The sequence below is a fragment of the Somniosus microcephalus genome, chromosome 22 (assembly GCF_052327205.1).
Source record: "Somniosus microcephalus isolate GS21.2 chromosome 22, FLI_Smic_1.0, whole genome shotgun sequence".
NCBI classification, from domain to species: domain Eukaryota; kingdom Metazoa; phylum Chordata; class Chondrichthyes; order Squaliformes; family Somniosidae; genus Somniosus; species Somniosus microcephalus.
The window spans coordinates 23,227,096-23,249,670 of NC_141008.1; the positions used below are offsets into that span (position 1 = coordinate 23,227,096).

General features: G+C 45.1%; 1 protein-coding gene across 4 annotated transcripts in view; it reads left to right on the forward strand.

Annotated features, from left to right (window-relative positions):
• Nucleotides 1-22,575, forward strand: part of LOC147102105 (complement factor B-like) — a 110,871-nt gene that overhangs the window by 49,478 nt on the left and 38,818 nt on the right. For all 4 annotated transcript variants that reach the window (XM_085964317.1, XM_085964318.1, XM_085964316.1 and 1 more), the window contains 4 exons: nt 598-783; nt 4,448-4,618; nt 13,885-13,959; nt 20,040-20,176. In XM_085964317.1, coding sequence (XP_085820443.1) covers nt 598-783; nt 4,448-4,618; nt 13,885-13,959; nt 20,040-20,176 — 569 coding nt within the window. The remainder of the gene's footprint in view (nt 1-597; nt 784-4,447; nt 4,619-13,884; nt 13,960-20,039; nt 20,177-22,575) is intronic.

A 22,575-nucleotide genomic window follows, 5' to 3' on the forward strand; every position in this document is an offset into this window, starting at 1 on the left:
CCACTGCAGCCAGGTCCTCCTGACAACATCCCTTCTGTGCAATGTGCAACCAGGCTGTGTTGATCTCCTGGGAAGGTCTCTTCTGCCCATTGGAAGGGAAGAGAACCTCCCTGCGTGCTGTGACTCCCTCCATAAGCATATGGAGGGAGTAATGAGAGAGCCTGGGTGCAGCCGTTCACCTTTGTGCAGTGCTTGTCAGTGTTTGCAGCATCCCAATGCTGCAGAACACTGACAGCACAACTGTCAAAATTATTGTGGACATGACCCCTTTAAGGAAACCGGCTGATGACGTGTCATCAAATGACATCATCAGACCCGCTTCCTATTAATTGGCCGGGAACCTCGCAGGGCGGGCTTAACAAGCCTATCAATGGAAAATCTTGTTGGAGGCCGGGAACGAGACAGATGCGGGGTCCCCACATGCCACGGACGTCGCCCGCCCCGGACCCGCTGAGGTTGGAAAAATCCAGCCCTACATGTGGGATTCCCCCACCACCATACCTGTTTTCACACATTGTCTTACTGTCATCCCCGTGCTGGGAACTGTATGGGTCCTGATGTAATCAATCTTAATTCTCTCCTGAACTGTCATTGCAGAGATGACTTGCCTCGCACCACATTATTTTGAATTTGGATCATTTGGCCCTCTTAAGAACACCTACAACGTCAATGATTCAGTCACATTTCAGTGCTTTGATGGATACCAGCTGATTGGTTCGACTACGAGGACCTGTTTGGCGAATGGCCAATGGAGTGGGAATTTGCCAAGATGTAACACTGCAGGTATCTATCAGGTTTTTACTTCTTTTACACTGTTCACGAGAACAACAATTTTTTTAAGTGCAGGCAGGATGGTCTAGTAAGAAAAGTGGATCAGCATTTAGGTTTGTTTCTAGGAATTTTACACATGATCTCCTACACAACCTGACTCGATTACAAGGAGACATTTAACCTACATTTAACTCTGGGCTCACTCCAAAGGTATCAAGGACTGAACAGGGCACAGTTTTCTGCACAACTGATTACTTTATTGCACAACCTTGCCTAGTCAATTATAGGATGACCTTAGTCATCGCAAACAGAACTTGGTTTCAGAATGACAGCATAGCGTTAACTGTTCAGTGTAATGCAGTATAACAGTTCAGATTACAATATCATACCTGTAGCTGGGTTTAACTTATTGTAGCAGGTTGACCCCATTCAGTACTAATGAGTACAATATGTGCTTGGAAAATTTAACCCTTTCAGTTAATAAAACAAAAGAAATACTTGCATTTATATGACGTCTTATCACATCTCAGAAACATCCCAAAGTGACTCACATAGAATGAATTACATTATGCAGCTATTGTTGTTATTAAATCAAATGAGAAGGAAAGAAAAAAACGTGCATTTATATAACGCCTTTCACTTCCTCAGCACATCCCAATGAGCTGCACAGACAATGAAGAACCTTTGAAGCGTAGTCACTGCTGTAGCGTTAGGCAAAAACAGCAGCTAATTTGCACGTAGCAAGGCCCCAAAAACAGCAGTGAGATAAATGGCCAGTTAAGCTGGTTTCTCATGGTGTTTATTCCAGGGAAGTGTTGGCCTGAACATCGGGAGAACTCCCCTGCTGTACTTTGACTAGTGCCATGGGATCTTTTACATCCACCTGAGTGGGCAGACGGGTCCTCGATTTAACATCTCATCTGAAAGACGGCGCCTCTGACAGTGCAGCGCTCCCTCAGTACTGCACTGGAGCGTCAGCCTAGATTATGTGCTAAGTGTCTGGAGTGGGGCTTGAACCCACAAACAGGTAGAAATTGCGTTCTTCCTGTTTATGCTTATATTCTGCAGAAACCATTTTTGTCATCCATGCTCAGAGGCAGGCTCCCTAGTGTAGGCAAGAATCCTGTCGGGAGCCCTCCAAAAATATTGAAATTAAATTGACCCCAGATAACGTATCCCAAGGATCTAACAATAGGAGCCAGTGATCTGAACTGAAAGATAGAAAGACTTGCATTTCTATAGCGCCTTTCACACCTCAGGATGTCCCAAAGCACTTTACAGCCAACAAAGTACTTCTGAAGTGTATTCAATGTTGTAATGTAGGAAATGCGGTAGCTAAGTTGTGCACAGCAAGGTCACACAAACAGCAATGAGTTAATGACCAGATAATCTGTTTTAGGTGTTTGTTGAGGGATAAATGGATATATGTACCTTTCTTATGAATCCCCACATGGCTGTTCGATCTTTTCAAAGGCGGGCAGGGAAAGCATTTAGTAAGTTACGGCCTAATACAAATTGCTAAGCTGATTTATTTCACAGCAACTGAACATACAGAGCAAGAGTTATGATTAGACTCATATATAAAACTTATCTTTCATGTAATATGAATTCTGTGAACAGTGTGTTGGATTATATTTGAGCTCTGATCAGGGAATAGTCCAATTGGTGTGACAATCTATTGTGTAACAGTGTAAGTAAGTGTGTATTTAGTGTAAGCTAGACGACAAGCCAGGAAAGAAGGCAACTTCATGAAGGCATACCCAGAGGCCCAAACCATCGAACTGCAGAGGAAGAAGGAATCACTTCAATATAGCAGTAAATTCATCTTCTGGCTAAGTTTAGCAGTATTTCTTCTTCAAACTACTCCTTCTGTAGTTTAATGTGGACAATTCCTAGAGTGGGGAATGAGAAGTGGTAGGAATGTAAGATGACTAGAAGGAGACTACATGAGGCAATAAAGTTGGGGGAGCTGCTGGTACTGTGGATAGCTCAGTGAATTATCAGTGCAATTGACAACAGCAGTAAAGAGGGCAAACCAAATCTTGGGCTATACAGCCAGTATATACCAGGGGTAATAGTGAGCTTGCACAGAGCACTGGTTAAACCTATATTCTCTAGAGTTTAGAAGAATGAGAGGTGATCTCATTGAAACATACAAAATTCTATCAGGGCTTGACAGGGTAGATGCAGGGAGGATGTTTCCCCTGGCTGGGGAGTCTAGAACCAGGGGTCACAGTCTCAGAATAAGGGGTCGGCCATTTAGGACTGCGATGAGGAGAAATGTCTTCACTCAGAGGGTGGTGAACCTTTGGAATTCTCTACCCCAGAGGGCTGTGGAGGCTCAGTCGTTGAGTATATTCAAGACAGAGATCGATAGATTTTTGAATATTAAGGGAATCAAGTGATATGGGGATATGGGGATAGTGCAGGAAAGTGGAGATGAGGTAGAAGATCAGCCATGAATGGCGGAGCAGGATCGAAGGGCCAAATGGCCTACTCCTGCTCCTATTTCTTATGTTCTTATATTCTTAACCTAAATTCTCATCACTATATCATAGTGGGAACTTCCTAACTTTGGAAAGGATGTGCATGAATTGGGCACCTGATATATGAGGAGAGACTATGGGCACTGTGAGCATTTACACTGTGGAACAGAAGGCTGAGGAAAGACCTTATGAAAGTTTTCAAGATTCTAAGGGGTGTAAAAAGGAAAGAAAGACTTGCATTTATATAGCACCTTAAAAATATTGGCCAGGACACTGGGGATAACTCCCCTGCTCTTCTTCAAAATGGTGCCATGGGATCTTTTACATCCACTTCAGAGATATACATTGTTTGATGTAAACTTGGGGCAGAGAGTGACTGCAGAAGAGCGAAGGTGAACAGACAGTTTAGACGTTACTTCACACAGAGGTTGGTGAATATGTGGAATAGGCTGTCCAGGTGGACAGTAAAGGCAGATCGTGTTAGCAGATTTTCGGTGGAACTTTAGATTGGCTTTTGGTGAAAAAAAAGTGAATGAGGGGCATTCGGAATAGTGTATGGAATGGGAATTTTTTAAACTTTGCAACTGGCCAGATGGGTTGCAACATCCTAATCCTGTCTTGGTCCCAAATAACTATGGCAGCAGGTTACGCTCCATTCCTACACTCTGGGATCTGGAATCAAGTCCATCCAGGCTGGCTGTAAAGATCCAAAGTGAAATTAGATTGGGAAGCCTAAACCCAGTTCCTAATAGGCACAGACCCATAATAGAAAATGCATTGTCCATAATTTGACACAAATTGTTATCAAATTTACAGTTGCACTGAGAGTACACCAAGGAAAGCTGCATTTGGAATGGAATGTCAGGGGGTGGTGCTCGTTTGATACTGGGCTATGGCACATGGCTGGAAAGGTGTAGAGGGGCCTTTACTCTGTATTGTGTGTGATGCACTTGACCTTACCCAGCAATCCAGGATGCAGATACTGAAAATCATAGATGGAAAAGTACTCTAGTTCTCATGTGGACACCCTCAACAGTCTCCCTCATTCTGTGTCTTAATTGCATTGCTTTAAAGGCCGGTTTGACAGTATGACGTAGAACCAGTTCGAGATTAAAATCAGAATCTGGGTCCATGTCCTATTTTCATTAGAAGGTATCTATATTTAATATGATTTTATTTTCTCCATTTAGACATGTTCTGCTCCAACCCCGGAATCCCCTTTGGTGCGAGAAAAAAAGGGACGAATTATCAAATCTTTTCAACTGTCCAATACCACTGTGGAAGACACATTTTACGGGGTCCATCAGAACGCACATGCTTGGAATCTGGTCAGTGGTCTGGAGTGGAGCCTCGATGTGAAAGTAAACCTCTTTATATCTCGCTATTTCTTCTAAATAGATGTAAATGGATACGATTTAATTGCAATTACGGAGACATGGCTGCAGGGTGACCAAGGCTGGGAGCTGAATAGCCAAGGATATTCGATATTTAGGAAGGACAGGCAAGAAGGAAAAGGAGGTGGGGTGGCGTTGTTAGTAAAAGATGAACTCAGAGTAATAGTGAGAAAGGATATTGGCTCAGAAAATCAAGATGTAGAATCAGTCTGGGTGGAGCTAAGAAGCACCAAGGGGCAGAAAACATTGGTGGGAGTTGTCTATAGGCCTCCAAACAGTAGTGGTAATGTAGGGGACAGCATCAAACAGGGAATTAGAGATGCATGTAACAAGGGTACTACAGTAATCATGGGAGACTTTAATCTACATATAGACTGGCCAAACCAAATTAGCAATAATACTGTGGAGGATGAATTCCTGGAGTGTGTACGAGATGGTTTTTTAGACCAGTACGTTGACGAGCCAACTAGGGAACAGGCTATCCTAGATTGGGTATTGTGCAATGAGAAGGGGTTCATTAATAATCTTGTTGTGCAGGGTCCTTTAGGGAAGAGTGACCATAACATGATAGAATTCTTCATTAACATGGAAAGTGAAGAAGTCCAATCCGAAACTAGGGTCCTAAATCTAAATAAAGGAAACTACAGTGGTATGAGGAGTGAGTTGGCTATGATAGATTGGGGAGCTTCATTAAAAGGCATGACAGTGGATAGGCAATGACTAACATTTAAGGAACAAATGCATGAATTGCAACGGTTATACATTCCTTTCTGGTGCAAAAACACAAAAGGAAAAGCAGCCCAACCATGGCTAACAAAATAAATTAAGGATAGTATTAGATCCAAAGAGGAGTCATATAAAGTTGCCAGAAAAGTAGCAAGCCTGGGGATAGGGAGCAGTTTAGAGTTCAGCAAAAAAGGACCAAGAGATTGATTAAGAGGGGAAAAATAGAGTATGAGAGTAAACTTGCAAGGAACATAAAAGTGGACTGTAAAAGCTTCTACAAGTATGTAAAAAGAAAAAGATTAGTGAAGACAAATGTAGTTCCCTTACAGTCAGAAATGGGAGAATTTACAATGGGGAACAAGGAAATGGCAGAGCAATTAAGCAAATACTTTGGTTCTGTCTTCACAGAAGAGGACACAAGTAACTTCCCAGAAATGCTAGGGAACCAAGGGTCTAGTGAGAAGGAGGAATTAAAGGAAATTAATATTGGTAAAAAAATAGTGCTGGAGAAATTAATGGGACTGAAAGCTGATAAATCCCCAGGGCCTGATAATCTGCATCCCAGAGTACTAAAAGAGGTAGCCATGGAAATAGTGGATGCATTGGTTGTCATCTTCCAAAATTCTATAGATTATGGAACAGTTCCTGCAGATTGGAGGGTGACAAATGTAACCCCACTATTTAAAAAAGGAGGGAGAGAGAAAACCGGGAACTACAGACTGGTTAGCCTAACATCAGTAGTAGGGAAAATGCTAGAGTCTATTATAAAGGATGTGATAACAGGACACTTAGAAAATATCAACGGGATTAGACAAAGTCAACATGGATTTATGAAAGGGAAATCGTGTTTGACAAACCTACTGGAGTTTTTTGAGGATGTAACTGGTGGAATACATAAGGGAGAACCAGTGGATGTGGTGTATTTGGATTTTCAGAAGGCCTTTGATAAAGTCCCACATAAGAGGTTAGTGTGCAAAATTAAAACACATGGGATTGGCGGTAATATACTGGCATGGATTGAAAATTGATTAACAGACAGGAAACAGAGAGTAGGATTAAATGGGTCTTTTTCGGGGTGGCAGGCGGTGACTAGTGGGGTACCGCAGGGATCAGTGCTTGGGCCCCAGCTATTCACAATATATATCAATGATTTGGATGAGGGAACCAAATGTAATATTTCCAAGTTTGCTGATGACACAAAACTAGGTGGGATTGCGAGTTGTGAGGAGTTGGGAACAGTTTAAGATAGAGCAAAGGAGGGCAAAGGGCATGATCAAGAGGGGCAAAATAGCTTACGAAAACAAGCTGGCGGAAAATATAAAAACTAACTCCAAAAGCTTTTATAAATATATCAAAAGGAAAAGACTGGTGAAAACCAAAGTTGGTCCATTGCAGTCAGATACGGGGGAATATATAATGGGAAATAAGGAAATGGCAGATCAACTAAATGCATACTTTGGGTCAGTCTTTACGAAGGAAGACACAAAAAACCTCCCTGGGATATCGGGAAAAATAGGGACATTGGCAAAGGAGGAACTGACGCAAATCAATATCTCTAAGGATATGGTGTTAAGGAAGCTAAAGGGATTGAAGGTGGACAAATCCCCAGGGCCTGATAACATGCATCCTAGGGTACTGAAGGAGGTGGCCCTAGAGATAGCGGATGCACTAAGGATGATTTTTCAGAATTCATTAGACTCGGGAACAGTGCCGATGGATTGGAGGGTAGCTAACGTTACCCCACTATTCAAAAAGGGGGGTAGGGAAAAAGCAGGTAATTACAGACCTGTAAGCCTTACATCAGTTGTGGGCAAAATGCTGGAGTCCATCATTAAGGATGAAATAGCGGAGCACTTAGCAAATGGGGACAGGATAGGACAGAGTCAACATGGATTTACAAAGGGTAAATCGTGCTTGACTAATCTATTGGAATTTTTTGAGGGAGTAACTGGTAGAATAGATGGGGGAGAGCCAGTAGATGTGGTGTACCTGGACTTCCAAAAGGCCTTCGATAAGGTCCCACATAAAAGATTAGCATGGAAAATTGAGGCTCATGGGATAAAGGGGAAAGTTTTGGCGTGGATAGGGAACTGGCTGTCAGATAGAAAACAGAGAGTTGGAATAAACGGCTCATTTTCTGAATGGCAGGCAGTAACAAGTGGGGTACCACAGGGATCTGTCCTGGGCCCCCAGCTGTTCACAATTTACATTAATGACCTGGATCAGGGAGTCGGATGCAGCATTTCCAAATTTGCAGACGACACTAAACTAGGAGGTGGGGTGGGCTCAGAGGAAGAGACCAGGAAGCTCCAGAGCGATTTGGACAGACTGGGCGATTGGGCGGATAAATGGCAGATGCACTATAATGTGGACAAGTGCGAAGTTATCCACCTTGGGTGCAGGAACGGGAGGGCAAATTATTATTTAAATGGCAATAGATTGGGAGAGGGGGAAGTACAGAGAGACCTGGGTGTTCTTGTACACCAGTCACTGAAGGCGAGCATGCAGGTGCAACAGGCGGTCAAGAAGGCAAACGGTATGCTGGCCTTCATAGCAAAAGGGTTAGAATACAGGAACAGGGATACCTTGCTGCAGCTGTACAGGGCACTGGTGAGACCACACCTCGAGTACTGTGTACAGTTTTGGTCGCCTCATCTGAGGAAGGATGTTCTTGCCATGGAGGGGGTGCAGCGGCGATTCACCAGGCTGATGCCAGGAATGGCGGGAATGACCTATGAGGAGAGACTATGTAGTTTAGGGATGTACACACTGGAGTTTAGAAGATTGAGAGGGGACCTCATAGAAGTGTATAAAATTCTGACAGGTCTAGACAGACTGGATGCAGAAGGAATGTTTCCCTTGGCGGGTGAGAACAGAACTAGAGGACATAATTTAAGGATAAGGGCTAAACCATTTAGGACAGAGATGAGGGGGAATTTCTTCACTCAGAGAGTGGTGAACCTGTGGAACTCATTGCCACAGAGGGCAGTGTACGCCAGCTCATTAAATATATTTAAGAGGGAATTAGATATATTTCTACGGGCAAAAGGGGTTAAGGGTTACGGAGAGAAGGCGGGGACGGGATACTGAATTAAAGGATCAGCCATGATCTCATTAAATGGCGGAGCAGGCACGAAGGGCCGAATGGCCTACTCCTGCTCCTATCTTCTATGTATCTATGTAAAGAGGCTTCAAGGCAATTTAGACAAGTTGAGTGAGTGGGCATATACATGGCAGATGCAGTATAACGTGGATAAATGTGAAGTTATCCACTTCGGTAGGAAAAACAGAAAGGTAGAGTATTATTTAAATGGTGATAGATTGGGAAATGCTGATGTACAAAGGGACCTGGGTGTCCTTGTACACCAGTCACTGAAAGCAAACATGCAGGTGCAGCAAGCAGTTAGGAAAGCAAATGGTATGTTGGCCTTCATTGCAAGAGGATTTGTGTACAGGAGCAAGGATATCTTACTACAGTTGTACAGAACCTCGGTGAGACCACACCTGGAATACTGTGTGCAGTTTTGGTCCCCTTACCTAAGAAAGGATATACTTGCCATAGAGGGAGTGCAGCGAAGGTTCACCAGACTGATTCCTGGGATGGCAGGACTGTGGTATGAGGAGAGATTGGGTCGACTAGGCCTGTATTCATTAGAGTTTAGAAGAATGAGAGGGGATCTCATTGAAATGTCTAAAATTCTGACAGGGCTAGACAGACTGGATGCAGGTAGGATGTTTCCCCTGGCTTGGGGGTCTAGAACGAGTGGTCACAGTCTCAGGGTGCGGGGTAGGACATTTTGGACTGAGATGAGGAGAAATTTCTTCACTCAGAGGGTCGTGAACCTGTGGAATCCTCTACCACAGAAGGCTGTGGAGGCCAAGTCACTGAATATATTTAAGAAGGAGATAGATAGATTTCTAGACACAAAAGGCATCAAGGAGTACGGGGAGAGAGCGGGAATATGGTATTGAGATAGAGGATCAGCCATGATCATATTGAATGGCGGAGTAGGCTCGAAGGGCCGAATGGCCTACTCTGCTTCTATTTTTCTATGTTTCTAAATCTTTTATCATAACTAGCAGACCTCCCATGGCATAGTTTACAATATGGAATTCAGGAGAAATTACTTTAAAGAAAGAATGATTTGCATTTAAATAGCGCCTTTCACGATCTGAGGACATCCCAAAGCGCTTTACAGCCAATGAAGTACTTTTGAAGTGCAGTCACTGTTGTAATGTAGGAAACACAGCAGCCAATTTGTGCACAGCAAGCTCCCACAAACAGCAATGTGATATAGATCAGATATTCTGTTTTAGTGAGGGATAAAATATTGGCTAGGATACCGGGGAAAACTCCCTTGCTCTTCTTCAGAATAATGTCATGGGATCTTTTATGTCCGCCTGAGAGGGCAGAGGGAACCTTGATTTAACATCTCACCTGTGACAGTGCAGCACTCCCTCTGTACTGCACTAGAGTGTCAGCCTTTCTTAAATTCTCAAGATTCTGGAGTGGGACTTGAACCTACAACCTTCTGACTCTAGAGGTGAGAGTGCTGCCCACTGAGCCACAGCTGACACCAACCCAGAGAGTGGTTAGAATGTGGAACTTGCTACCACATGGAGTAGTTGAAGCGAATGGCATAGATACATTTAAGGGGAAGCTGAATGTATGGGTGCTATGCAGAATGGGTTTGGGGATTCTCAATCCAGTTCTTAGTATGAATGGGCCTACAACACAAAATGTCATTTTTGTTAGGTAAGGACATCAAGGGATATGGAACAAAGGCTGCAAAATGGAGATGAGATTCAGATCAGCCATGATCTAATTGTATGGCGGAGCAGGCCCAAGGGGCTGAATGGCCTACCCCTGTTCCTCATGTTCCTAGATCACAGGGTCTTATTTCTGTAAACATCATATCTTGAGGTCAATTGGAAGTTAATTGCTCTTAGCTACATCTTAAGGTCAATTAGAGGGTATTTTCTATTGCTCAAAGTTAATTTCTAGCAAGAAATGACTGGTTTTCTTGGTCCTTTTCATGTAATTTTTCACTGACAAAAATGTGCATGTGACACCTGACAAGTGATAAGCACATCTCAAAATTTTACTAGTTGATGTCCTATAGAGTTCCTCACAATGAGTCAGAGGGAAAACTGTATTAACATGTAGCAATATTTGGGTGTGCCCTAGGATTCAGAGCTTGGGGTGTGGCACTACCAGGATGGGTGTCTAAGGATCCAGCAATAATTTGAGGTGGTTCTGGGGTTTGGAACAATTAGGGGCAGGATCCTGAAACCTGTAATCATTGTGGATAGTTCTGGGATATGAGAAACAGGAGGGGAATTGGGGAGGGAGGGCGCTACTGGGTCCAGAAGGAAAAAGAACCGGCAGCATTTTAGATCTGGGTTCAGATGTTTTGCCTAGTGTGCACAATGACCACGACAGAACTTGAACCTACAATATTCTGATAACAGCATGATTAATGCCAAAGTCAGACACCAAGGGACTACATTGCAACATATTACATCAGGCACACTCACTACAGGCACAATAAAAATACAGAATGATTCCCCTATACATTGAACTTTGTGCATCTTTAATGGAATCATCATCAAGGCAAACACCAGCATGAGAAGATCCAGATTGAGATGACAGGGTTAAATTGCCCACCAATATAGTGTAAGCAGTTCTATTCAAATATCAGAATATGGTTGCAACAACTCTGTTTATTATATTCGACCAAGTCCAAATACACATAATGGCCCCGATTTTCCCCGAGCCGTTGGGCGGGGTTTCAGGCGTGTGGGCGGGGGGGGGAGGGAAATCGTGAATTTGGGGGTCCTGACACCATCCCGCCCAAAACCCCGCCGCACGCAACTTTCAGGGGCGGCGGTTACCTGCCCCGCACTGGGACCCGCCGAAACCAGGCGGGAAGGGATTAGTGCCAATTAACTGCCTGTTAACAGGTAGTTAACAGGCAGTTTTTAGCCTAATCCCTATTTTGAGGGGTTTCGTGTGGGATTCCTGACAGCTCCAAACCACGCCAGGTTGAGCAGGCGGGCCGTCGGGTTGAAGGATGTGGAGGGGTCGCGATGTCAGTGCTCAGGTGAGTGATGGGTGCCTGAGTGCAAAGGTAAGTGTGTTTGGTGTGTCTAAAGTGTGTAAAGAACTTTTACTTACCTGTACTTACCTTAACAGCCTTTCTTCCTGTAGCCGTCGGGAGCCCATCACTCAGCCGGCACTTAAAGCTGAACGGCTGCGATCTGTGAAAAGTGACAGCCTTCAGCTTTGAGTGCTGCTGAGAGTTCTATCTGAGTCTGTGCAGAATGACTCATGTTAGAACTCAGACTGTCAGTGTTTGACAGCTTCAAACAGCTGTGAAGCACTGATATTTCATCTGTCAAGAAATCTTGACAGATGAAATTGCAGTCTGTGACGTCACCTGTTGCTGGGTGGCCCTTAATTGGCCTGCTGAGCCCGATGGGCGGGCTTAACAAGGTCAATCAAGGGAAAATCGCGCGGATTGGCCGGACATCGATGTAGGCGGGTCAAAAACCCGAAGTCCCGCCTTCTTCCCGACATGTTCGGGAAAATCTACCCCAATATCTTTAAGCAGTAGATATACAGAGAAATAAATGATATTACCCGTCCGTCTTCCCCGGGTAGAAATGTTACCTTCTTTGTTTCTTTTTGAATCAAACTCTCTCTACAACTTGTTAAGAAAGATCGAGATCTTTATAGCCTGTTTCTCACGAATACTGCCATTGATAATTAATCATGGCGTGACAAGTGTTATTGTGAACAAGACCCCAGAAAGGAAGTATTTTCTTCAAAACAACAGATGCCAACTTATTTTCCATCCTGTTCTTACATTGTTCCATTTCCTAACTCAAAACTGCCTTGGCTAACTCTTTCCCAACGTGGCCATGAAAACAAGTCAAGAGACATGTTTCAGCAAACACCTAAACCAGAATGTCAGCTAAATTGTACCCTGACAAATCAAACCATAACGCATCCTGGGAATGAACAACTTTTAACCATTTCACTAAGTAAAAAGAAATCAAAAATTGTAATCATATGAGATTAAACCAAATCCTAATCCTACGCATATGTATGCACAACTTGGGTTTCTTACAATAGCAAACAAAAAGTCCAAGGTACAAACCTGTGCCGGTAACTGCCTCATTTCACATGTAGTGGCTCATTGTGAAAATATATAGTTACGTTTTTTTTATTCGTTTATGGCATGTGGGTGTCGCTGGCAAGGCCAGCCTTTATTGCCCATTGCTAATTGCCCTTGAGAAGGTGGTGGTGAGCTGCCTTCTTGAACCGTTGCAGTCCGTGTGGTGAGGGAGTTCCAGGATTTTGACCCAGCGACGATGAAGGAACGGCAATATACTTCTACGCCAGGATGGTGTGTGACTTGGAGGGGAACTTGGAGGTGGTGGTGTTCCCATGCACCTGCTGCCCTTGCTCTTCTAGGTGGAAGAGGCCGCGGGTTTGGGAGGTGCTGCCGAAGAAGCCTTGGCGAGTTGCTGCAGTGCATCTTGTAGATGGTACACACTGCAGCCACGGTACGCCGGTGGTGGAGGGAGTGAATGTTTAAGGTGGTGGATGGGGTGCCAATCAAGCGGGCTGCTTTGTCCTTAACTGCCTTTTTAATACGGACCTATGAAGTGAAATACAAATTAGGAATGGAAAATCCAATGAGGTGCAATTTTCTTGAAAGTGCAACAAGCTCATTAATGTTCAACTTGTGCTAATATTAACATTAAGACACAGCAATTTTTACCCTAGACTTAAATGTATTCATAAGTGAGAGTCACTGTAGTAATGGAACAATGTTGCACCATTTTCTGCTTTTCAGTTCACCTTCCATTTGTAAAAACAAAAGAAAGACTTGCATTTATACAGCGCCTTTCACATCCTCAGGACGTCAGCAGCCCTTTACAGCCAATGAAATACTTATGGAATTGTATTCACTGTTGTAGTGTAGGAAACGTGGCAGCCAATTTGCCCACAGCAAGCTCCCACAAACAACAATGTGATAATGACCAGATACTCTGTTTTTATTTTTACTGATGTTGGCTGAGGAATAAATATTGGCCAAGACACTGGGGAGAACTGCCATGCTCTTCTTCGAAATAGTGCCATGAGATCTTTTACATCCAATGGAGAAGGCGGGCGGTGCCTCATCTTAACGCCTCATCTGAAAATCGGCATCTCTGAACAGTGCAGCGCTCCCTCAGTACTGCATTGAAGAGTCAATGCTAGGTGTGGCCTTGCAGCTTACCCCCGAGGATGCCACATGTATATACCTCATGGTAGCTATAATTGTGCAAGTAAGTGCAGGTAGCTTGCCTGTGCAGCAGTACACGTGGAGGTTGTTCTTGCAGTGCGAGGTGAAGAGGAGACATGGGAAGCTGAGGCACAGAGCAGTTACTGTTCAACAGCACAAATCAATCTCTCTCCATGCAGCTGTTACATGCTACATTCTGTTGTTGAATAGGCAAATACGCTTTTGATAACGTGGCGGATCTGACGAAAGAATTGGACATCTTGGAGTCAACAATACGCAATACAGGTAGGATTGCTGCATATCTGATTTCCATTATTATTATTTTCACCAGCTGATCCTCTGTGGTGTTGCTCCTGGGTAGGTTAGGATCCGGCTAATGAATTTAACTGCTAACCTGGCCTGTCCATTTGTAAGATTCTCTTTGTGTGAGATCTTTGTTTCCAAAAGATTTGACGTTGACTCAAATTGGTAGCAGAGATTAAAACTTTATTTCTTGATTTTATTCAGTACAAGTAAAGATCAACATCCCTTATGGTGTCTTAAGCAGTGGTAACAAAGCATAAAGCACAGTCATACTATCCTGTCATGCCTTGGGTAAAAATCACGGTAAGAGTTGTCTGGCCCCTCTGGTATAGTCCTCTGAGTCCGTTATTCTCGCCTCCAGGTGTCCCGCACCTTCCGCTCTGATCCCCGAGTCTGCTGTCATCACCTCCAGGTGTCAGGCTCCAGTCTTTTACAATTAACCCTTGCTGGGATCTCCTTTTTATACCTTTCCTTTCCATTCAATCCTATGGAGTCTTACGGAACCAATTACTGACTTCCACTTAACATTCTTTATTTCCATAGGGTCTCCTGTGTCACCTGACTGTACCCAGGTTCATTCTTGTGTGGTTCACACAGTAACTAAGTTATTTTTAAAGAAATAAAGCATTAGTGTGTTTTTTTTAAGTTTGACGCAAGCACACTTCCTTAACTGCTGTACAGATAGTGAGCCATCTGTGCTTTGTTATTTCCAAACTTCCATGGCCTTGTGATGTTCAAGGACTAACTATGCAGTTCAGTTTGAATGCTGTATTGTCTATGTGGATAAGATGTGTGTGTGTGTTCTTTATTAAAGTCAGTCAAGTTAGCTTATTTTCCCATCTACCCTTGCTGCAAGCTGGTTATGCTTGGTTACTTTGCTTTGTAAGCTAATTCTAATTGTATATATGTGTGTTTATATAAAGTAAGTATTAATAAGCAAATCAATGAGTTAGTTAATAAGAAAATTAGCTATAATCTCACACCTTAAGGTTACAGGTTGGCACTTCCTTGGGCGACTGGTCTGAATACATATGTCTCCGGCCAATTAGAAATTAATTGCTGTTGGAATTTTTTTCTAGATTTGGCTTCCTTCCTTGGGGAGAGGTCAATTTATCTGAAGATTAGAAAAAAACTTGTACCACAACCTTTATGCATATAGATTACAAGTATCTAGTTGATTTTGCAATCGAAATACCACATGGCTAATAGTGCAGAAAGTGGTACATATAGAAACATATCTAGTACGATAGCAAAATACTGCAGATGCCGGAAATCCAAAATAACAACAGAAAATGCTGGAAAAACTCAGCAGGCCAGGCAACATCCGTGGAGAAAAATAGAGTCAACGTTTCAGGTTGAAACCCTTTGTCAAGACTGAAGAAGCTCAGGAAATGATCAGATTAAAAGGCCAGTTTGGGGGCAGGGAGAGAACAAAAGAGAAGTGAAGAGACATTAAGAGGTATTCAAAACCAGACGAGATGGTGATAGGACTGGTGGAGACAAAAGACGGCTCTAGATTAGGTGTGAAATGCGCTGGCAGAATGGGAGACAGCTGCCATGTGGGAGAGAGAAAAAAAAGGGGGGGAAGGGCCAAAACAAAGGTGTGGATAAAAAATAAAAGTAAAAATGTAATAGGGGCCGAGGTTATGATCTGAAATTGTTGAACTCGATATCTAGTTGCTTCCATCCTTCAATGCCAAGTTTGAGGAGAAACCACTTAAAGGGAAAACTATAGGACACCAGGACCAGAGTGTTCTGACCGTCTTTATATATCTGAGGAGCATTTGTCGATCAGATGGACAAGCTGCCCCTTGAGCTGGAAGGCATCAGGGTTTGGGCCTACCTCCTCTGGATACTCTACTCCCACATTCACCCTACACAAACCCCATGATCTCAAGAACCCAAGGCAGTCTAGGTCCATTGAATGTGTAGGTCCCTGCACCCCACCACCCTCCTAAACGTCACAGTGACCATGCATTGCCCAAACCCAGGGCTCGATTTTTATTTCCGAGACGGGTTGGAGTCGGATTGCGCGATGGGTGGGTTCCGGAGCCGCTTCCCGCGGGATCAGCTGCTGATGTCTGATTTTGATTTAATGAGCTTGTTGATTTCATTGGGGCGCGCTGGCCGGCTCAATGAGTGCAATCGGGTCAGCTGGCCGCCTCTGATGACATCATCATAGCAGCTGGTTTTAAAGCTGCCATTCAGCCTAAGCCTTTCTCTTCTGCATTCTGATACTCAGTGAGATTGAGCTATCCACAAGGACCTCTTCCAAGGCAAAACAGCTCCTCGATTTAATGATGAGTCCCTCCATGCTCTTGTGAATGCTGTCAGAGGGCGCAGGGAGATTCTCTTCCCTCCTGATGGCCGGAGGAAGCCTACTCAGCAGACCAAGGCACCCTGGCTGCGCATTGCTGAGGAGGTCAACGCAAGGTCCATATGTTCACGCTCATGGATCCAGTGCCGAAAAAGGTTTAATGATCTTGTGTGAACATCAAAAGTCAGTATCCCATCACACTTACCTTCAATCTGCTTCCCTTCTCTTCTCATCACCAGCACTCTGCATTGTAAGCCTGCTCCTCCACATCCCACCTTACCCTTACTTCCCTTGCACCCTTTCCTATCCATCTCTGTCTCTGCACTGATTCACTTCAGCATCCTGTCTGTGCACCCCTTAGACTCCCTCTCACTGTCATGCAGTGACAACAACTAACAATGCACAGGGAGCTAACTTCCTCTTGGCACCTTACCCCATCTTTGTCTCCCTCAAAGCTTCTATGGTAGGGATTCTTCACACTCACTCCATCACTGTGGTTGAAACACCGCTTGTGTCCCTCCTTGCAGGAAAAGATAGCCCACAATAAGAGGGAGAGAGCACTGACTGGAGGATGTACACCCTAGCAACATTGACCAGTGCTGATCAGGCTGCATATGAAATTGTTGGAGGTGGCGAGGACCTGGAAGTGGGCGATGGAGAGGCGGGCACACTAGAGGAAGCTGGTGACGTAATAGAGTTTTATCCCTCTCATTGACATTTAGTGATTGACTGTAATGGCATATGATGTTCATAATCACGTTGAATCATCTGCTCAAAAGGATGTGTCTGCTGCATCAATATCAGATGTCTAAATCATGCCTTTACTCTCCCACAGGACCATCGAGTGCACCCCCTCCCCATGATCCAGGACGAAGAGCCGGACATCTCCTCAGAGGAACCTGAAGCCTCTGAGGGACCAGCGTCACCAGGACTCAGCGCACCCAGCACCAGCGCAGCAACGCACACCTCGGTGGGGCCATCGCGAGTTAGAGTAGTGTTGCCACCTGGTCTATCACAGCGCACAAGTGAGCATCAGCAGATGGTGGAGACAGCGACAACAGTGGAGAGTCCTCGGCGGAGATCGCAGCAATCTCCTAGCTCTGCTGAGCTGCATGCAGACACTGTGCCTCTGGGGCCATCCAGAAAAAGAGTGGTTCATGAAATACAGGAACAAGTGCAGGTGTCTCTGGAAGGGTTTGTCTCCAGGGTTAGTGCGAGTGTGGAGAGAACGGAGGAGTCCATCTCTAACATCAGCACTGCCGTACTGGAACCATTGGCGCATGATCGCACCACCATGGATAGGATGGCAACCTCAGTGGAAAGGATGGCTGCCGCCATGGAGGAAATAAGTCAACAGAGTCAGGAAAACATGGTGACTGTTCAAAATAGAATGACAACTCTGGAGGAGCGATGGGCAGCTATTGAGCAGAGAGACCAGAGCTTCATGGACATCCTTTTGAGGAGGACTGCCAGTGCAGATACAGGTCCTCATGGTCCCCCACTTGCCAGCACTGAGGTGTGGCTGACCCATGAGAGGGATGTTGTTGGCAGGACACAAGGAAGTGAGGGCTCCTCTCAAAGTGCTCGCACGACCATGCCACTGCGGAGCCCTTGGTCAGAGGCTCACTTTGTGGCGACAACTGAGATAGCCGTTTCAGCCCCTGCACAGCCGCAGGAAGAGCAGACTGTTGAAGAGCCCTCCCAGGCTCCCAAACCCAGGGGATGCCCGCCAAAGGTGTCTAAGCAGGCGCGGCATCCTAGTCAGCAAGGTGCCTCTACATCTGCTGAAGCCACAGGGGAGGCACAATGTAGAAGCACACGTAAGAGAAAGATTAAGCACCTATAGTCACAAGGGGACTCACGTGGGTGTTTTGTCTTTTTTTTCTGACTGTTCTTCTTTTGTCATGTGTAAAAGAAAAATTATGGCAAACAGTTGACTGTGTGGCCTATGTGTTCTGGGAAATGGCAAAAGCGCATTGAGGGCTCAGGGCGACTTACATTTGTAATGCTGATGGTAAAAGTGATAGGAAATAAGAGGGTACAGCAGAGATGACGTTGGACAAGTGTCGCCTGTAATTTCAGAGCCATATGGTGGCCACCTATGGTCGAAGAGATAGCTTATGCTAATGTGACATGGCAGTGTGCATACCCTGCTTGACAGGCAGCAGTGAACTGGAGGGATGCTGCATTGGTCACAACAGGGCATGCAAGGCTCCCTTGTCCTCCTCCTCCTCCTCTTCCCAGGAAGATATGTGGTGAGCCACGCGGCTGCTACTCCCCCGATTATGAGGACCAGGATGAGACAACATAAATGTTTCCCATCCCCTTGCTATAGATTTCGTTTAAGGTAACAATCTTGCAAGCGCACAGTTGAAGTGGCCTGAAATATTTCCATTCATGACACACTGCAGATGTGTGTCAGCTTGAACAGTCAGAAGGTCAGTAGATGTGCAAAATGTTATCCCATACCTACAACAGCAAAGTTGTTGCATTTGAATGTCAGCCATGTTTCAGGGGCACTTTTAAAGCCCTCCACCAATGCATACAGAAATCACAGAAATCACAGAAATCACAGAAACCACACAGTGCAGATAGAGGCCATTTCGGCCCATCGAGCCTGCACCGACACATATCCCACCCGATCCCCGTAACCCCTACACCAACACATATCCCACCCTATCCCCGTAACCCCACGTATTTAATCCCCCTAACACTAAGGGTCAATTTATCATAGCCAATCAACCTAACCCGCACATCTTTGGACTGTGGGAGGAAACCGGAGCACCCGGAGTAAACCCACGCAAACACGGGGAGAATGTGCAAACTCCACACAGACAGTCGCCCGAGGCCGGATTCGAACCCGGGTCCCTGGCGCTGTGAGGCAACAGTGCTAACCACTATGCCACCGTCCATACAAATCATGTCCTCCAGCAACTCGTCTCCTTGAACCTGGCCTGTTTCTGACAAATCGGGAAACAGGAGCCAGAAGCAGGAAAATGGGATACCACTATGAAAATAGGATTAGCAAGGCAGTTAACAGGCTGTTAACTGCCTTAACTACCTGTCCCACCGGTTCCAGTCGGGTCAGTTTGGGAGCGACTGAACAGACACTCACGAAAATCGGGTGGGGGCGGGATGGAGGCGGGTTGGGTGTCTGAAGCCATTTTTTCCGATTTTCACTACAGACCCGCCTCCAAACCCGCCTCCTCAGGGCTATTAAAATCGAGCCCCCAGTGTCCAATAAGATCCCTGTCCCAACCCTCTACAAAAACAATGATTATGACCCTGTCAGTGAGCCACAGCACACAAACTAACCACCTGAGTGGGCCCTTCAGTGCATATTTCTGTAAATAGCATGTAATGTGTCATGTAACATGCATGTTGTGTTGTACCTTGACCTGAGAAAGTGCACCCAGTCACGTGATTTCCCAAGATTGGGTGGCTGCAGGTCAGGCAAGTCTGAACTTGCAGCCCCTATGCATTCAGTGGAGTTACTCCATGACACTTTTCCATCAGTGATGTCACTGAGTAGTCTAACACAGTGGAAGAGCCCAAATCTGTTGGCATTCTTTACAGGTCAAAATTTCAACCAATATTTTGTCAATATATAATGGAGAGGACTGTGAGCAACAGGCACAGGGGCTGTCCCTAGTCCTTCTTTAATGTTCCCTCCAATGAGGCTGGTGTGACCAGATTATACTGCTGTCTTCAGTCAGTCTGACTACATGTGCTTATATTTCCTCAGACCTTAGTTCTAGAACAGAAGTCGGCACTGGTGAGAACAGAGGGGTTGATGTCTTCTTCATCATCGATGCCTCAAAAACTGTTGGGAATGAAAACTTCATCAAGAGTTTTAACTTTGTTAAGACCTTTATTAACAGGGTAAGTGTGATTGTTAGAACTGTAGAATTAGCCCAGTTCCAAAAGTCCCAAGTTTCAAAGACTCAGGACTAAGGTGACCAGGACTAGGAACAACAGACTGGTACAAAAGGAAGAATGCCCTGTGACGTACAGAAACTACTAGGCACTTGGTCTAAGCGTTAAACAAAGCTTTAATCAACTGTTTTGCAACATGGAGGTCCAGTTGTGTCATTCACTAGTTCCTGTTAAGAATGTCCTGCGCAAGCTGGGCCCATGCCCGAGTATTTATACTCTCCCTGGACAGCGCCACCCGTAGGCCGCTCTGTATTATTTCATAAGTCTTTCTTTTATGAATGACTGATTCATGTCACCCTGCATACATTGTCAATGGCCTGGTCTTTGGTTTATTCTTTCAGTGGGTGGGTCATCTTAACATTTTAAATACATTTCAAAATTTGACTCTTAACAGAACAGCAGTCACCTGGGAGTAAGTTACAGGCTGGAGGTTAATTGAGGGATTTAGGTCGTTTATATACAGAATAATGAATATTTTTGTCATAGCTTTGTCTCAGGAAGAGTTCATAACCATTTGGTTTTGACACTTGAAATTGTGCTATACAAACAGTTTAACCTGTTTCTGCTGATATTACACAGTGTGACTTCAACCCACTTAGAAACATAGAAACATGGAAGATAGGAGCAGGAGTAGGCCATTCGGCCCCTCGAGCCTGCTCCGCCATTCAATGAGATCATGGCTGATCATCCAAATTCAGTACCCTGTCCCTGCTTTCTCCCCATATCCCTTGATCCCTTTAGCCTTAAGAAATATATCCAACTCCTTCTTGAATATATTTAATGAATTGGCCTTGACTGCCTTCTGTGGTAGAGAATTCCACAGGTTCACCACTCTCTGGGTGAAGAAATTCCTCCTCATCTCTGTCCTAAATGGCTTACCCCTTATCTTTAGACTGTGACCCCTGGTTCTGGACTCCCCCGCCATCGGGAACATCCTTCCTGCATCTAGTCTGTCTAGTCCTGTTAGAATTTTATAAGTTTCAATGAGATCCCCTCTCATTCTTCTAAACTCCAGCGAGTATAAGCCCAATCGACCCAATCTCTCCTCATACGTCATTCCTGCCATCCCAGGTATCAGTCTGGTGAATCTTCGCTGCACTCCCTCCATGGCAAGAACATCCTTCCTCAGATAAGGCGACCAAAACTGCACACAATACTCAAGGTGTGGTCTCACCAAGGCCCTGTACAACTGCAGCAAGACATCCTTGTTCCTGTACTCAAACCCTCTCGCTATGAAGGCCAACATACCATTTGCCTTCTTAACCGCCTGCTGCACCTGCATGCTTACCTTCAGTGACTAGTGCACAAGGACACCCAGGTCTCGTTGCACTTCCCCTTCTCCCAATCTATTGCCGTTCAGATAATAATCTGCCTTCCTGTTTTTGCCACCAAAGTGGATAACCTCGCATTTATCCACATTATACTGCATCTGCCCAATCACCCAACCTGTCCAAATCATACTGGAGTTTCTCGGCATCCTCCTCACAGCACACACGCCCACCCAGCTTTGTGTCATCTGTAAACTTGGAGATATTACATCCAGTTCCCTCGTCTAGATCATTAATATATATTGTGAATAGCTGGGGTCTAGGACCGATCCCTGCGGTACCCCACTTGTATTGATCTGAGAACTTCGGACTCCAGTCAAAGTGTTTGAGCCATCCCTAAAAATAGGGATAGCTGAAAATGAGTCACAGGCTGGAATTTGATCGAGAGGATCATTGTTTATATCTAGAATAATATTGTCTGGAAGGGGAAATTAAGAGGGAGAGTTAGCCTGGGCTGCAACTGCGAATGGCCAGTTACAGGGTGGCTTTGGTCGAGGACTGGGGTCGAGTCACTTGCCCAGTATCACGGTATTAAGGTTACCACCTGTTTAATTCTGAAACAAACATTCCACAAAAACAAGAACTATTTTTTCACGTAATTCTGTGTCTCATAATACGCAGACATTATCTACTAAGCTTTGCAATGATTTTACATCAGAAAAAAACTTGATCACTCAGTTCTCAGGATCATTGCCCTGTTCTGCTCTCCCTGGGGGAAAAATTCAGTTGGTAGCGCCTCCTGTTAGCGCCTTAAGAGGGCGCTAAGTGGGGCGCAAACCAACTAGCGCCCGGGCGCGGCACTGCCCACGCCTCCCGCAAAATTCAGCGGGAGGTTATTGGTGGCGCTAACCGGTAGCGCCCTGCGGTGCTGCGCCACTGGCGATGACATCATTGGTGTGCGCAGCGGCCCGCTCACGCCCCAGCCACGATCTTCGGGAGCGCCCCCTGATGTACCACCGGACGCTATGTCCGACAGGGTCAGGGGGGCGTACCTGCGGCCGGGGAGGCGCAATTTAA